Below are 16869 nucleotides of genomic sequence, written 5' to 3'. Positions count from 1 at the left end.
AGTGTCCTTTCTTCTAGTCTTGCACTGCCTGTTAGCTGTTACCTAAAAAGAATGGCCTCATACATTTTGTCCAGTTTTTTTATTTGCTTACTGCAGGAAAGTACTCTAGTATCAGTTACCCCATCATGGTTAATGGCCATATTGCCCTGCAGAAAGATTTTCCTGATTACATTTCTACCAAAAGCGTTTGAAAATGTCTATTTCCTTATTTTTATGCCAACTCTAGGCTTTATCATTCATTTTACTGAAGATCATTATTTTTACAATATCTTAAATTATATATGTACTCTAATTTTCAAACCATGTGAAAATTATTTGTTAAAATTCTGCCTGAAGACTTCCCCCGAATATTTTAATATATTGCAAATAGGTCAATAATTTAATATAGTTGTAGAAAATATGTTATTTTAGCTAAAAATAGAAAAAAAGTAACATATTTATATTTTAAAAACTAATTTGGTAGCTTTCTCTTTGATTAAATACAGACAACTACCAAGAAATGAAATAGGTTTAAAAAATGATACTGTTTGTCTCTCATGATTCTTTAATGTTTGAGCAAACACATGCTTCTTCTCTAAAGCTTATTTAATATGCAGCACCTCCAGAAATTATGTCTGTGGTGTGATGTGGGAACCAGCATCTGTATTTTTAGTAAACTCCGAAGGTGACTTTGAGTGAGGTAATCTGAAAGCCAGAATAAGGTGCTAAGGAGCTAAGTGAAATTAATGGTATCAGCAAATAAACTTGAAAGTCACTGAGTACACTATTTTCCTCGTAATGCAACAAAGAATGTTAACTTTTCTGAAAGGCTCTGCAGGGAAAAAAAAAATTAACCTAGTTTAACCCAGTCATTCCAAATTTATATGACCCTATAAAATCTTTAGCATCAACACACTTGGGAAGATGATTAGATGGCTTATGTTGAGACAGCCTTTCTTAGGGCCTCCCCTCAAATACAGACACTTGAGATGCCCAGCTGGGGCTCTAATGCCCCCAGGGCTGAGGCTGAAGGTGTCAACGTTACAGCTTTCCAATGACCAATTCAAAGCTCACCATGTGAGAAACCCTGCTAAACGTGAGAAATTGTGCTAAATAACTCCGTTTAGAAATACTTTATTTTTTTTGTAACAAGGCATACACATGCATAGAATGCTACCTTTTAAAAGTAGATTCAGTGAATTAATAAAGATTTTATAACTCGTGATTCAGTTTTATTCTGAAATGTTGAAACTCACTATTAAAAGATCGTAGCAGCAGTTTGATTACCTAACAGGAAAATAAATGCATTAGGAATGGGTATTTTAACGTAAAATAAGGCAGCCAATTATCAATACATAATTATAGAAATTAATAATTGACATGTCTCGTCATACCTCCCTCATCTCTATTAAGCATTCATTTGCCAAGCAAAGATTTTGCAGTTCTTTTTTGGGCTTTCAAAGTATGTTTCCTTATTTTAATAAGCAAGTCGTCTCAGAAAATTATTAAAAGGGAAGAGATGCCTTTTAGTAAATATGGTGATTTTGTCTTTTATAATACTACTATAAATTAATACTAGAACTAATTATTTCTCAATAATTTACCCCTAATATCATGTACGGGGCTACCTAGACTGACACTTAGGAGCACAAAGAGCACAGGAACTTGTGTGACTATGGGTGACACACCCATTAGTCTGGCCCTGACTGGAATACTTTTATAGGTTAGCAACCAGGAGGAAGGGACTGGCCAGATCTCATTAAGGAGGCAGTGTTGCCCCAAATCCCTAGGCAACCAGAAGCACAGGGGAAAGCAGACAGTTTGGCACATCAGTTTCCAGGGAAACTCCCTAAGGACTGTTTACATAAAACTCAGGAGATAGATATACAAATGACTATTCCAGTGACCTGCTTGGTAATGAGCTGTGTTTGATCACTTGCCTGCCACAGCCAACACTTACTGTACTTATAAATGCAAGCTGATCTCTTGGCCAGAGACAGTGGAAAGGTTTAAGGATAACTGCTGTGCTCCTTATATTACAAAAAAAATTAGATAGTATAAAATAAGGTAGGAAGGAAGCCTGTCTAGGAAATTTTCTTTGATGATTTAATAAAACAAAAGAAAATGAAAATATCTCATATGGATTGATGAGTCTGCTGTGTTATCTTTGTGCATAGAGTTGCATTATGTAAATCACTTTGCAGATTTGTCTTGCTTATTCACACAATGCTTTAATGTATTTAGAGTATCTCTATTATTTATACCTCACAGATGAGAAAATTGAGATCCAGTCAAAGAAAGTGACTACAATCGTGTCAAAAGTGTACTCAATGATGGAGCTAAAGCTAAAACATAACTTCCACTTACTGAGAATGTTATTGATGTGCCAGACACCATGCTAAGCAATTTCCATGTCTTATTTGTTTAATTTTTATTAGTCAGAACTCTTTCAACTGAAAGTGACTACACACCTTACTCAGACTACTTACAAAATACCGTTTTCTTCGTTTAACTGAGAAATCCAGAACACAGCCGCAGACATAGCTGAATTTGTGCTAATATCATGTTGTCAGGAACTTATTTCACCACCTTTCAGTTTTATTTTCCTGTGCATTGCTTGTTCTTAAACGAAGTCTCTGCATGTGGTAGCAAGAATGGCTCCAGCACCTCCAGATTTACAAGCTTTAATGCTCCTGATTTCAGAAAGAAGAAGAGTCTCACTTCACTCATTCCCGGGAAGGGCAGGGCCCTCACTTGTTTCTAGCCCGTTCCTATGTGAATCACAGGGGCAAGGGTATGCTCTTGTTGGCCAGGCCTACATCATGTGGGCCTCCCTGGGGCTGGGAGAGAGGTAAGCCATTCCTTAACCAGGTAGACTTGAAATGAGGTAGTTGGTGTTTCCGAAAGATGTGTCAGGGTGTTAGTGCCAAAAGAAGGGAAGTGATTCTGGCTAGGCTTTAGCCTTAGCTTAATGGATTTTTAGATAGCCATTATGAAAAGCATGGTTATTATTTACGTTTTATACAATAGCAAAGTGAAGTTTAAAGAAAAACGAAGTGACAGCTTCACTGTAACTATATCATAGGCATGGTGCTTTCCCCAAGGATGTAAAAATAACCCAATTCTACAGAACACTAAAAAGGATTTATAGTTGTGAATACATTCAGAGAATACCATTCTCACCACCCCCAGAAGGAAGACATTTGATAAGTATATTATTATCTTCAAACGAAAGGGCATGGAGATGGTTTTTTGTGGACATAAGTAATTGAGAGTTTTACGGCCATTCTGGAATGCCTATCTCTCAATGACGAACATTTTAATGGGAACACACTTATTTCTCAGAAAACCATAAATTCTAGATTCTGAACTCTTGAGTCCTATGCCTGTGTGTTTGCATGCATACTGCTCAACTCACTGAACTCACTCAATACTTTCTTGTTGAATCAGTGAGTGAAAATGGATAGAAGACAACTTAAGACTACTTACTTAATTATTAGTAAACGATACAGCCCAAGGATACCTCAGAAGTAGTCCTCATATAGGGAACCCACTACTGTCAAAACCAAAAATAACAAAGGAAAAGAGAAATGACTAAAAGTAGTATTGTAACTTTTTTTGCAAATGGATAAAAAACAGGGTTTGCATTATCTTTTTTTTTGGGGGGGGGGAAGGGGGGACAGACTCTTGCTCTATCCCCCAGGCTGGTGTGCAGTGACACTATCTCAGCCTACTGCAACCTCCGCCTCCCAGGTTTAAGCGATTCTCATGCCTCAGCCTCCTCAGCAGCTGGATTTACAGGTGCCTGCCACCACACCTGGCTAATTATTTGTATTTTTAGTAGAGACAGGGTTTCGCCATGTTGGGCGGGCTGGTCTCTAACTCCTGACTTCAGGTGATGTGCCCACCTTGGCCTCCCAAAGTGCTGGGATTGCAGGCGTGAGCCACTGTGCCCGGCCTGCATTATCTTTTTATTAGCTCATCTTTATAGCCCTTCTTTGTGTAATATTTTAAAGATGGTATGCATAAAGTACGTTTGTTGTGGGCCCTGTCAGAAGAAAATGGGGATTTCTGTAAAATTTTGCTGTCATAGTAAGTGAAAACATTAGGGGAATATGGAGTCAGTTGTATCATTTGAAGTACTTAATTCTTTTCAGAGCTGATAGTTTTATCTATTGGAACCTTTCTAATCAAAACCTGTTTTTACATGGTTTTATTTGGAGCTGTGTTATACACAGCCTCTACTCCGTCTCTTTTCATAGGGCAACTATAGTTAACAGAAATTTATTGTATATTTTAAAATAACTAAAAGATTGGAATTGGAATGTTCCTAACACAAAGAAATGATAAATGCTTAAGATAATGAGTACCTCAGTTACTCTGATTTGATCATTAAACATTGTATATATATATCAAAATATCATATGTACCTCATAAATATGTACTATTATATATCCATAATGATTAAAGATAAAAAAATTTAAAGAGTTGCAACCAAAGAAGAAAGAATGTGGATTTTGCTGTCACATGGAATGGTGGTGATTCTTATAAACTGCAGCAGGGAACTGTAAAACTGATATGATTTGTTAACAAAAAAAAAAAGAACATGCTTTTTATGATAACATGCCCGTATAACAAAGATTTTACATCTGTATCCTCCTGAGTTTTCTTTCATCCTTCATGGCCTACAGGTTAATTCAACAAATATTCAACAGGAACATATATGCATACACGTGTGTGGTCGTTTACACACGCACACACACTCACATGCACACACAAATCTTGCCCTAGCTACCACAGTTTCCTGGCTTTCAGATCGTTTTTTGGTATGTTGTATTTCCCTAGAAGTTTCCACTGCTAATTCCAATAGGTTGTTAGTAGAAATTAAGGAACACCTCCAACCACATGCATCCCTTTTCAATTGTGACATGTCTTTGCACAGCATCCCCAAATGTTTTTTCACTTCTAATTTTTACTTGTATTATTTATCTTTCAAGAAAATCATCTAAGTTGTTATCGGGGTAATTCTAAGGAAGCAGCTACAAAACAGATATTTCAGAGCTTTTTGATTAAAACTAAAGCCTGCAAATCTTTTGGATTATTATTATTTTCCCTTTTTTTGAGTATGGTTTAAGAAGTGAATTTTAAATTACAGAATGCTTTGCAACTTCTAAGACTATGTGCTTATACTTTGTATCCTTACAATTTCAGGCATTATCCTGGCAAACTCTCTCTTGCTCTTTTGTATAAACATTGTTTTTAATTTAGTGGATTTTTATTTTTTAGTTTGCAGTGTTTTAAAGTTGAGTTTATTCTTTATTAAGAATTACTTTGACTCCATTGGATTCATAAAACACAAACTATAAACATGAGATAAAATCTTTGATGTCAGAGTAACTCGTGCCTGTGGAATAGAAGCCAACTTGAGATGTGAGATTTGAAATTTATCGTATTACTCACTAAATGATTTCTGGTTGTAAATTCCTGTACAATTCAGTTCAAGTTAATTCTTCTTAGAACATTTTCAACAGAATTTTAAAATGTGCATTATGTTGATTATAATACATATTTACAAATTAAAAATTTATAGTTATAATATAAAAGAGCAATATCTTGATATTTATGATCCAACTCACTAATTAATAGAAACATTTTAAGTAAATACATTTCTACTTTGCCAGATTACTCACAAATTTGCTTTAACCCCCACATTGCTAAATATAAACTAGTGTCTTTTCAACCTAAAATGTATATGATTGGTAGAGTGGCATGATTATATGCATAACGTTTATGTGACTTGTGAAACCATTTTAATTACAAATTTTGACATAAATATTATTTCTTATATTCTTATATTTATTTGAGCATCTCAGTTTTTGGCTATCTGTAATTGGGAAATACGAGTACATTTCTTATTTGATTTAGCTTATTTGCATCCTCTAATTCCAATATTTCCTCCACATTTTGAGAATATCCAAAGAAACATATTGCCAGCTTGTTACTGGCAGCATATTTGTATGAGTCTGCAGCAACCTAAGTTCTTGCTTCCTCAGAAGAAAGAACTTGACCAAGGGGCCTAAGACAGAGTGAGAGACCAAAGCAAGTTCTAGAACAGGAGTTAAAAGTGTATTGAAAAGCTTTAGAGCAGGAATTAAAGGAAGGAAAATACAATTGTGTGACTTGAGAAATCAAGTTTGCAGTTTTGGCCTTTGACTTAGGGTGTTACAGATTCACATACTTCTGGGGTCTTGGGTCCCTTCTCCCTTGATTCCTGCCTTGGGGTAGGCTGTCCGCAGGCATGGTGGCCTGCCAGCACATGGGAGGGGAGCATGCACAGTGTGTTTACTGGAGTTGTGCCCGTGCTCACTTGAGGCGTTCTTCCCTTCGCAGTCTAGCATTCCTAAAAGAAGGTCAGAGACCAGTAAAACTGCCCCGTTTTGCCTGTTAATGCACATGCTTGAGCTCACTCACCCAGCTCCTGAGATCTTATTGGGAAGCTGCCGATCACCAGTTTCAGGTGTTTCCATCTACTGGGAGACTGTGTTCCCCTGGCACTGTTAACGGTGGAGGGTGTCCAGGTTCTTGGCATCTTGAGCAAAGAGTTGGACAAAACACACAAAGCAAGGAAGGAATGAAGGGTTTTATTGAAAAGGAAAGTACATTCCACAGTGTGGGAGTGGGCCTGAGCACAGGGGCTCAAAGGCCCCGTTACAGAATTTTTTGGAGTTTAAATACCCTCTATTTGGGGTGTGACCTGTGTAAAGGAAGGGGATGAGGTAAAGTTACAAAGTCGTTTACCCGGTGTATGCCCTGTGGAGAGGATATTTCCTGTCATAGCTGAAGTGTGAATTGGCTTGACGCTCCCTGCCTCCAGACCCTATTTTCCTGCCTCAGCACCAGCTGCAACCAGTTATTATTTTAGAGAGACATGACATGTGATAACTGCCTGACCATCACCCGTTGGTCGCCTGACATTACTGGTTGGGGATGGGGACTCTCTCCTCACCTATTCATGTCTGACTATCTACCTACTGTAACAAACTGACAAAGTTGTGTAAATAGTAGAACTTTTCTATGAATAGGAATCCACACCTGAAATAAAATCAGTTATGTTTCTTTTTTGAAGATGATTTTGAATGGTGAGGGAAACATTTTACCATGTCTAAAGTTCATTATAGTTACAGACCAAATGTGAATTTTCCAATCCTAGTGACTTATACAGTTATTATAAAAATTCATTTGTAGTCATCTTTCTTTGAATAATGAAATCATTGTTTTAATGTTAACAAAATGAGATTGTCACTTTAGAATGCTGGTGTGGAGGAGAAAGTAATATTAATGATCAAACTTAAACTTGTGTATTGGCCGGTTACATTGGCTCACCACGCCTGTAATCCCAGGACTTTGGGAGGCCAGGGTGGGTGGATCATGAGATCAGGAGATCGAGACCATCCTAACTAATATGGTGAAACCCTGTCTCTACTAAAAATACAAAAACTTAGCCAGGCATGGTGGTGGGCGCCCGTAATCCCAGATACTCGGGAGGCTGCAGCAGGAGAATCGCTTGAACCCGGGAGGCGGAGGTTGCAGTGAGCCGAGATTGCACCACTGCACTCCAGCCTGGGCAACAGAGCAAGACTCTGTCTCAAAAAAACAAAACAAAACAAAAAAACTTATGTATTGTATTGTAAGAATACACATTCGGTTCCGAACTTTTGACTTAACATTTGGAGATTCTTTCCTTCTCTCATAGTTGTAGCTATACCCAATATGTGCAAAATATAAGATATTCATATTGGTTCCCCTTGAATTGTATGTGTTTCAATTTTTATGAGATTTGGAATACATTCAGCACATGGCAATGGCTTAATATATACAATGTTTTTTGATTACTAAATACTTATATAAATAATATTCTAAGTCAGTAGTCCTGTGTCTAAATAGCTTTCTTTTAAAAAGTATTGTAACATCTCATTGCTTCTTTTTTTTAATTTAGATCGGGGTACTGTGCAAAAAGTGGTTGTTCTTCCTACTAACAACTCTGTCAGTGGCGAGCTCATTCTGGAGGAGCTGGAAGTCTTTAAGGTTTGAACATCTCTTCTATTAATCTCAGAACATGCATGATGAGTGAATTCTTTAATCTTACAGCCAGTTGGGAGGAAACTATATTTGATAAAAGATCAAATAAATGAATGTTATGAATTTTTGAGGGTAGGAAAACACCAGATAAAATAAGAAATACAGAACAAATATTTTTGCAAAGTGTTTTCCTACATTTCAAGTTATCTTAACATAAAAGGATTCTTTCTGTTTTTAAGCTATCATCACAACTTGAAGAATTGTGGTCATCATTATTTTTAAAAAATGAGTTCTAGTTGTCAAGGTCTGGAAGATTTTGCCATGAAAGGGCTTTTATCATTTGCTTCACAAGCCACTGAAACCCAAATACTTGCACATTATTGATTGTTAGATAAGCTTTCTCATATTTTTTTAGCCAGTAATTTCATGAAAAACGACTTTGTTTTCTCTTGTTTTATTGCCTTTAACTCAAATGTCACTTCAGTTAAATAAAACAAATGTTGTCTCTTTACCACTCAGAACTTCATGTTCTATCAGAACTTGAGATTTCATTGTATTATTCTCCTTGTCCTTGAATTTGGGATAAAAAAAGAAAAAAGAAAAAGGACAGAAAAAAAAAAACGTACCCAAGGGAAGTTCAGTACTGTAAGATCTCACCTGGTCAGGGCAGAGTGCCTGTTCTTTATCTGTGAGCCAGGAGAGGGGATTTGTGGTGTCCTGCCGTGCCCTTCTCTGCTCACAGTATCAGTCACTGTAGTTCACATGGTGCTTTTTATCTGCATTTGGAAAGATGGGTAAAGAGCAGCGGAGGAGCTATTAGAATTGCAAAGAAAGTTTGGCATGGAATCAATCCTGCTGCAGACCACTATTTCCAACTAAACCAATTAAGAAACAATGGCCCAGACACAACAAAAGACCAGAGTCAGCCTATGACTGAGTAAAAGTAGCACTTTAGAACTCCCAGTAGCAGACTATTGCTAGTCCAGCAAATTGCTTTGCTTAGTTGAGTAGACTTAGAATGTATTGACTCACTAATAGACATTCCCACAGTCACCAAAAATATTGACTTTATAAGCACGTAAGAGGGTAGGGTACAGCACTGTTAGATTTAGGTAATAAATTTTAAATGTAAAGAAATATGTAATAGAATCAAATAAAAAATTTGCGGAACTCTGGCAAGTTTCCTACTACATTATTAAATTTACAAGTTTTAATGCTAGACTAACTGGCACAGGTTCTTTGTGATTGGCATGTTAAAATTGGGCTCATAAAATGATGTTAATGATATTCAGACAAGTGCTTTTTTCATGCTTTGTTTTATAAAGAAATTGATTTTTTCACTAGATTAACCAAAATTACATTATATAGAACATTTTTTTTTTTTCTCATTCAACTCTGTAGGGACAACTTGGCTTGCCAAAATAATATGAAGTGCCTTATTCTGGAGTATTATTGAAGATAGCAAAAATGTCATGTAGCAGCACTTCATTTTTTATACTGAAGTATCACCTTTTGATTATCAGGAAATGTTAAATTAAGTGAGCATGACATAAGCCTAAACATACATGTTACAGAAAGAAACATGAGTTATTCTGATCACGTGCTAACTACTTATGGTCTGTCATATGAGTTATGCTGGTGTTATCATCTTGAATAATAAACTCTCAGTGGAAAAACAGAGTCAGTCAGCATGCGTGTGGGGACATCAGGTCAAGAGACACCAAAAAAAGTCTGAGTTTTCTTACTAATGTGTGTGCCAGTGATTGATACGGCCAAGTCGGGAGACACAGTTACCGAATACGGTTACTGTCTTCAGCATGGTGTTTGTGTCACATTTCTGAGGTGGGGTAAAAATAATTGGGTGTGTATGATATACTGTGATGAGCATGTGAGGAAATAATACATTTAAATTGAAAAGTTTTCTTAGCTAAGTGTCACACTGATGTACTGCAGAAAATTCAGTGTGACTTTGAAAAACCAGGAGCTTGGTTTTTATACAGTGCAGGACCATAATCTCTTCTTTTAGTCCTCTGTTCCACATTTTCTGGCAATAAGTCTGGTTTCCCTGAGCTTAACTAGAATTGGAAGTATAACTACTAGTAACTGTCTAGCTGATTATAAGTTGCAACATTTGTATATGTGTATATGCGTGTGTGTGCGCACATGTGCATGCACGTATTTATATGGGATGATCAAAAATTGTTGCAATGGAGAATTAAAGATACCACTGTTTTCCCTTTTAAAATGTTGGCAAATACATGCAGCTCCAGAAAGCAAAATAACTGGGGTACACTTGATTTTTGAGAGCTTGTTCCCACCTGAGTTATTCAAGTAAAGCTCATGGCTCTTAATCACTTTACCAGAAGTCTAATTTGTTTTTTTGTTGTTTTTTTTTTGAAATGGATTTCACTCTTGTTACCCAGGCTGGAGTGCCATGGCACAATCTTGGCACACTGCAACCTCCACCTGCTGGGTTCAAGCGATTCTCTTGCCTTAGCCTCCTGAGTAAATGGGATTACAGGATTACAGGCATGTGCCACCACACTCAGTTAATTTTGTAGTAGAGACAGGGTTTCACCATTTTGGCCAGGCTGGTCTTGAACTCCTGACCTCAGGTGATCCGCCCACCTCAGCCTCCCAAAGTGCTGGGATTACAGGCATGAGCCACTGCACCCCGCCAGAAGTCTAATTTTTAATCATTAAAAGTAACGGATAATTTTTAAGAAGTAAAGTTATGAATACTTTGCAAGCACATTACTATTTCAGAAAATTCTTAGGTTCTTTCATTCACATTTTATCAAAAGAGAACCTTTTCTAACAATATTTTTTGTTTGCAACAATGAGTATTAACTAGTATAGTTCAGCCTAATATATTATCATTCCAAAACAGCACTGGCAGGTGAACAATAGTGTCTTATGCAGAGTGCTTGTGTTGCGGAGGAATTAGGTGGTGTACCATTCCACGTCTTCCTCCACCTGAGTCCATGGATCCGATTCTGAATTATTCATTGTATTGAATATTCCAAAAATTTCCTTTTCGGATTTTCATTTTTTGTTCTAGCGCCTATATCGATACATGTGTTTTAATTACTACATTGTTTTTTGTTTTTTTTTTTTTTTGAGATAGAGTTTTGCTCTTGTTGCCCAGGCTGGAGTGCAATGGTGCAATCTCGGCTCACTGCAACCTCCGACTCCCAGGTTCAAGCAATTCTCCTGCCTCAGCTTCCCGAGTAGCTGGGATTACAGGTGCCCACCACCATGCCTGGCTAATTTTTGTATTTTTAGTAGAGACGGGGTTTTACCATGTCGGCCAGGCTGGTCTCAAACTTTAGTTTAGGTATAACAACTCTATCCTTAGTTTCCAAAGAGAAAGTGTACTTTATAGAGAAGTATATGCAAATGTGCTATATATGACAAGTACTTTTAAAGTAGATGTGTATATAAAGAAAAATGATTTCTTCTTGAGATTTAATAGAAAAAAATCTGAATGTAAAATCCTTTTAAGGAATATTTGAGCAACTAACATGTTGTTTTCTAATATTTTAGAATCGTGCTCCTATAACGACAATGAAAATTTCATCTAAAAAGGTAAAAACTAAGCTATTTTATGCTCTTTGCTTATTAAAATACTTTATTATGAGACATTATATTTTATAACTTCTGAATAATTAGTTCTCGTATTAACAAAATAAATAATACCACTGAAAGTATACCACAAAGTCACCTTTAATTTTGATGTAGAATTTACTAGTTATTAGTGAAAGACCGAATAGGTTTATTTTTGTATAAAAGTTTGTCAGAGCAGAACATATATACAGCAAGATGTTCCAACATTTTGTATATCCAATTTTCTCAAATATTACGGTGTGTGAAGCCAACTAAAATAAAAATAATCTTTATGAGAAGAATTTAGCATAAAGTTTGGGCTACTCTATAACGTCATAACATTGTTAGAGGCTTGGAATGAGTCATCAGTCCTCTCTTAAGTTTCTGCTGCTGTCACATATTTGAAATACGCAGTGCATTCTTTTATGCTTATTTTAAAGGAAATATTATTTCCTAGGATTTAAACATGTCAAAAAAAAAAAAAAAAAAAAGGAAAGTCTCAAATCTAAGGGTTCAGGAATTGGAAAAGAAATATTTGACTATAATTGAAATCCTCAAATTAATTGTCTGATCTGTCCCTACACATGCAAATATACAATGATCATGGAAATAAAAAGTACAATTCCATTATATACATGAGCAAACCATGTACCTCTCCATTCCCAAAAGGTATTATTTTTGAAAAAATTTTTAAGGTACAGAGTAATATAGTCAGAATGGAGTAGGCTTCCAAATAGGCTTGACATGCATTTGTATCCCTATCTGACCATAATGTACGAACAAATCAAGTAACTTCACTGACCTGAGTTTCTACATTTGTAAGGTAATGCTATTCTCACAGACAAGTTAATTTATATAAATTACCTAGAATAAAGTGGGTCCTCAGTAAATGCTGTCTGTGTAAAAGCCTGAGACCTATTTTTTTTGGAATACACAATAAAGGTTTTATATGTTAGCACAACTGATTACATAATTCTGGAGCTCTTCACCATATTTGGTTTGTTAGAGATGAAGTAGTATTTTGTGGTCAGTCTTACACTCTTTTCACATCACTGAATTTTATTAGGGAAAACAAATAAGGTACAATGGAGCTAACGATCTCATCTGTAAAAATGTTTGTATGGTGCATAACAAACATTTTCCCAAGTAACGAGAAGCCATTCGTCATTTTGTCTAATGTCCTAGGGAGCGGCTCTCAAGTCAGAATTGTCTTTGAAGTCAGCAGGGAAGCCCTTTGTTTACAGTAGTTAATGGAAAGAGAAAGTATCAGGGCAAGATTCAAAATGAACACAAAGTCATTTGTGTGGCATAGTAATCCTGTATGCAAGTTTTAACTGTAGTTACGTATTACATCTGTCTTCAACATCTTAAATTGTAGATAATTTAAAATATCTCATTAAAACAGTGAGATTCAAGGCAAGGATAATTATTTGACTTTTTGGAAATCATTTGTACAACTGCATACTGCATCATTTTTTCAGTGCGAGAGGACTACAAATTGTTAATGACATCTTGTGTGTATTTAAATAACTTTCTCAGTATTTCTCATTTTATTATCCATTTTATGCTCTCTTATTTTTTTTAATTTGTTCTTTTACTCCATATAACAGAAAATAGTAGGACTAATAAAAATTATATTATCTAGAATGAAACTACCTGTGTCCTACACTCAAATATACTAGTATCCTTAAAGTATTTTAATGAAGCTGATAAATTTACTGTATTACTTACTAATTTATTCAATAAACATTTATTTCAAATGTTCCTGGACAAATGGTTATTGTCGAAACACGCAGTTGTTTTCTTGTAGTTTGAATGTTTCAACTGGAGACCAGTCAATTTCAGCAAAATTTCTGAAAAGTCAATTGATACGAATAAAATTATTAGATGTAATAGAGTGAGATGTGATTCAAATAACTGATTAGAGTTAAAAACATATATTGATAGTTTAATTGATATTTTACCGTACTTTTTACCATTAATTAACATTCATTGAGCAAGCTATGAGCCAGAAACTATTCCAAGCATTTTATGTGGAGGAAACCCTTACAACATTTATTTCTTACAAAAACTCCATATGGTAAGTGTTATGTTATCCTAATTTTACTAATGAGGAAGCTGTGATTCAGAAAAGTTGCACAGCAAATTTGTAGCTGAGCTGAGATTTGAATCTAGGAAGTCTGGTTCCAGAGCTTCAGGGCCTGGTGGACACATGGTGTCTCCAGAGATTTAATCTTTAAATGTATATGTATGTGCATGTATGTGTATGTGTACATGGAGGAGTACACACACACCCATACATCCACGTCTATTCAAGTTTCAGCTTACAGATTCTGTGCTAACTTGACTTATATCAGTCCTTTGGAAAGTAAGGAGTGTCAATTAAGAGGCTCATTCCTTCAACTCCTTAGAACCATATTATGCCCAGCTAAAGAAATCAAACCATTAGAAGCAGTAGACATCCTACAATTGAAAGAGGATGAAATTTTCATTCATGAGATTTTTAGGATGATGATGATCACTGGATCAAGCAGAATTTTAACACATGTATAAATATAAATACTGATATTATTCTAAATAATTATTTTTAAGTAGTTTTAATGAGTAACATGCTACTTTCAAAGACATGTGACCAAAATGTTCTTTTTTATTTCATCCAATGCTTACTATTTACCATTTTTTCCTTGTAAACTTAAAATGCCCTTTATTTTAAACCAGACTTTCTCAAATTTACAAAGTAATGTGTGGCCACACTTAAAAAATAAGAATGCTTCCTTGTGCTTTGCTAAGACACTGCATTCAAAGAAAAAAAATTCATAACTTAAATCTGTAATATATTAGCTCAAATCTGAGAGAACAATGAATCCCAATGTCTAAAACACATTACCATTCTATATGGTGCTTTGAGCTTTTCTTTTTTAACAGGAAAGTGGTAATGTTATAGGCATATTAACGTAGGAAAATTCTATTTGTTTTGGCTTTATACCCTTCTGTGCTTTGCTTCACGTTTTTAGTCGATTCCAAAATGAATCCAAGGGTTTGTGAACATATATTATAATGTGTTCCTGCTGAAAGTCTTCTTTTAACTTCCACATCTGAAATAAATCATCATTTTCCTTTAATAGCAACAGTTGTATGTGAGTTCCAATGAAGGGGTTTCCCAAGTGTCTCTGCATCGCTGCCACATCTATGGTACAGCCTGTGCTGACTGCTGCCTGGCACGGGACCCTTATTGCGCCTGGGATGGCCATTCCTGCTCCAGATTCTACCCAACTGGGAAACGGTGAGCACTAAACAGTTCAACATCCAAATGTATGACACCAGACAATATAGAAGTGTTTCACATCTTTAGAATTAGCTCTATTGCTGTTTCTTTAAATGACATTAAAAGTAGAAGCTGTGTTTAGCACCACACATAGTATTTGAATGAAGAAAATGGTAATGCGTTATAACTTGAGATTCTCACAGATATGGCAAGTCCAGAGTACAGTACTTTGGAAAGAGTCCTTTCTCCCTTCAGAGCTCCTCTGTAACACCTACTCCTCTAGGACCCATCAAATATTTCAAGTAGCATTTAGCTTTTTTCATTTTTTGCATCATCTAATTTATGTCTTTTATATTTTATTTATTATTTGTTTATTTGTTTTTGAGACAGAGTCTCACTTCTGTCGCCAAGGCTGGAGTGCAGTGGCGCGATCTTGTCTCACTGCAACCTCCGCCTCCCGGGTTCAAGCAGTTCTCTGCCTCAGCCTCCCGAGTAGCTGGGATTACAGGCACCCGCCACCATGCCCAGCTTATTTTTGTATTTTTAGTAGAGACAGGGTTTCACCATCTTGGCCAGGCTGGCCTTGAACTCCTGACCTTGTGATCCACCCGCCTCGGCCTCCCAAAGTGTTGGGATTACAGGCGTGAGCCACCGCTCCTGGCCGTCCTTTTTATTTTATATGCTTTAGTGTATCCTTAAAACCCACCTTCCTAGGATTTCTCTACATTGCTTAATTATCTTGTAAACAAGGATATAATATAATTATCTTATAATGCTGGTTCCAGTTCAAGCTACAAGAGTATTATTTCAGCATGGATACCTTGAGATTTGCTTTCAGAACCTTGATGACCACGCTTTAACCTTGGAGTGGTGACTGCGTGATTACTGGTTGGGTTAAGAAAGAAAGGCAGTCTGAGGCAGGGTACTTTTTAGCCAAGTGGAAACCTAGGCGGGAAACTGCATCAACTTGTACCAAATTGGAAGGAACCATGAGTAGAGAAATTGAAAAGGAATATGCAGAATTCAGAGTCAGCCAAGGTCATAGCTATTTTCAGTTATACAGTGAGTGACATGGGTCATGATGGTGATGGGGCTAAAACCTTTGAAAATTAGGGTTAGCAGAGGGAGCAAATAGCAGCCATGAGCATGAGTGATCTTTCAAGTAAAGCACTGGGGTGATGGTGCTTTATGGCTTTTATTCTCTACCTTTCTTTGAGGACCTTAACAGATTATAACAACCTTAGTGCTTTTGTGTATTAAAAGTATTCTGATCCTCTTATTCATTAGTTCAACAAATATTTTCACTGGAAATATATTTTCTAGGCATTGTTTTAGAAGCTAGGCGTATAACAGGAAAAAAGACAAAAACCTCTGTCTTCAGGAATAATGCATTCTAAAGAGAAAAGATCGATAATAAACAAATAAGGAAAACCCCTGGTATATCAAATAATAACACAATCTGTGAATTTAAAAAGGGCAGAGAAAGTAGGTATGATATGTGGTAAGCAGGAGGTTGTGAAGTTAAATGGGTGTCAAAAAGGGCCTTACTGCAGATATACTGTGTGAGCAAGGACTTGATGTGGAATGCACCAAGACATTATCGAGCAGAGTAACATTCCAGGAAGAGGGATCAAAAATCTCTTAATACTGGAGGATGCCAGGATTGTTCAAGAAACAGCTCTAAAGCTAATGAGGCTGCGCTGTAATGAGAAAAAGGAATGATAGGAAGAAATGAGGTCAGAATGCCACACAATGTCGGACTTTGTAAGTAATTGAAAAGTTTTTATTTAAAGTGAAATGGAAAACAGCTGAGGAGTTTTGAACATGTGAATGATAGTGTTTGGCTTTGGTTTCAAAAGATGACTGGTTGGATTTGGCTTACTTTGAAGACCTGGTGTAGGAAGAAGTTGGAGGTAGAGGGGAAGGGGTGGCAGAAGCTG

At 36.2% G+C, this 16869-nt stretch overlaps 1 protein-coding gene across 3 annotated transcripts in view; it reads left to right on the top strand.

The window, feature by feature from the left end:
* The window catches only part of SEMA3C (semaphorin 3C), a 177591-nt gene that overhangs the window by 146805 nt on the left and 13917 nt on the right, over positions 1-16869 (top strand). For all 3 annotated transcript variants that reach the window (XM_003896396.4, XM_021936127.2, XM_021936128.2), the window contains 3 exons: positions 7976-8064; positions 11605-11646; positions 14790-14947. In XM_003896396.4, coding sequence (XP_003896445.1) covers positions 7976-8064; positions 11605-11646; positions 14790-14947 — 289 coding nt within the window. The remainder of the gene's footprint in view (positions 1-7975; positions 8065-11604; positions 11647-14789; positions 14948-16869) is intronic.

The sequence above is a fragment of the Papio anubis genome, chromosome 4 (assembly GCF_008728515.1).
Source record: "Papio anubis isolate 15944 chromosome 4, Panubis1.0, whole genome shotgun sequence".
NCBI lineage: Eukaryota > Metazoa > Chordata > Mammalia > Primates > Cercopithecidae > Papio > Papio anubis.
This window is presented reverse-complemented; position numbering and strand designations above follow the sequence as displayed.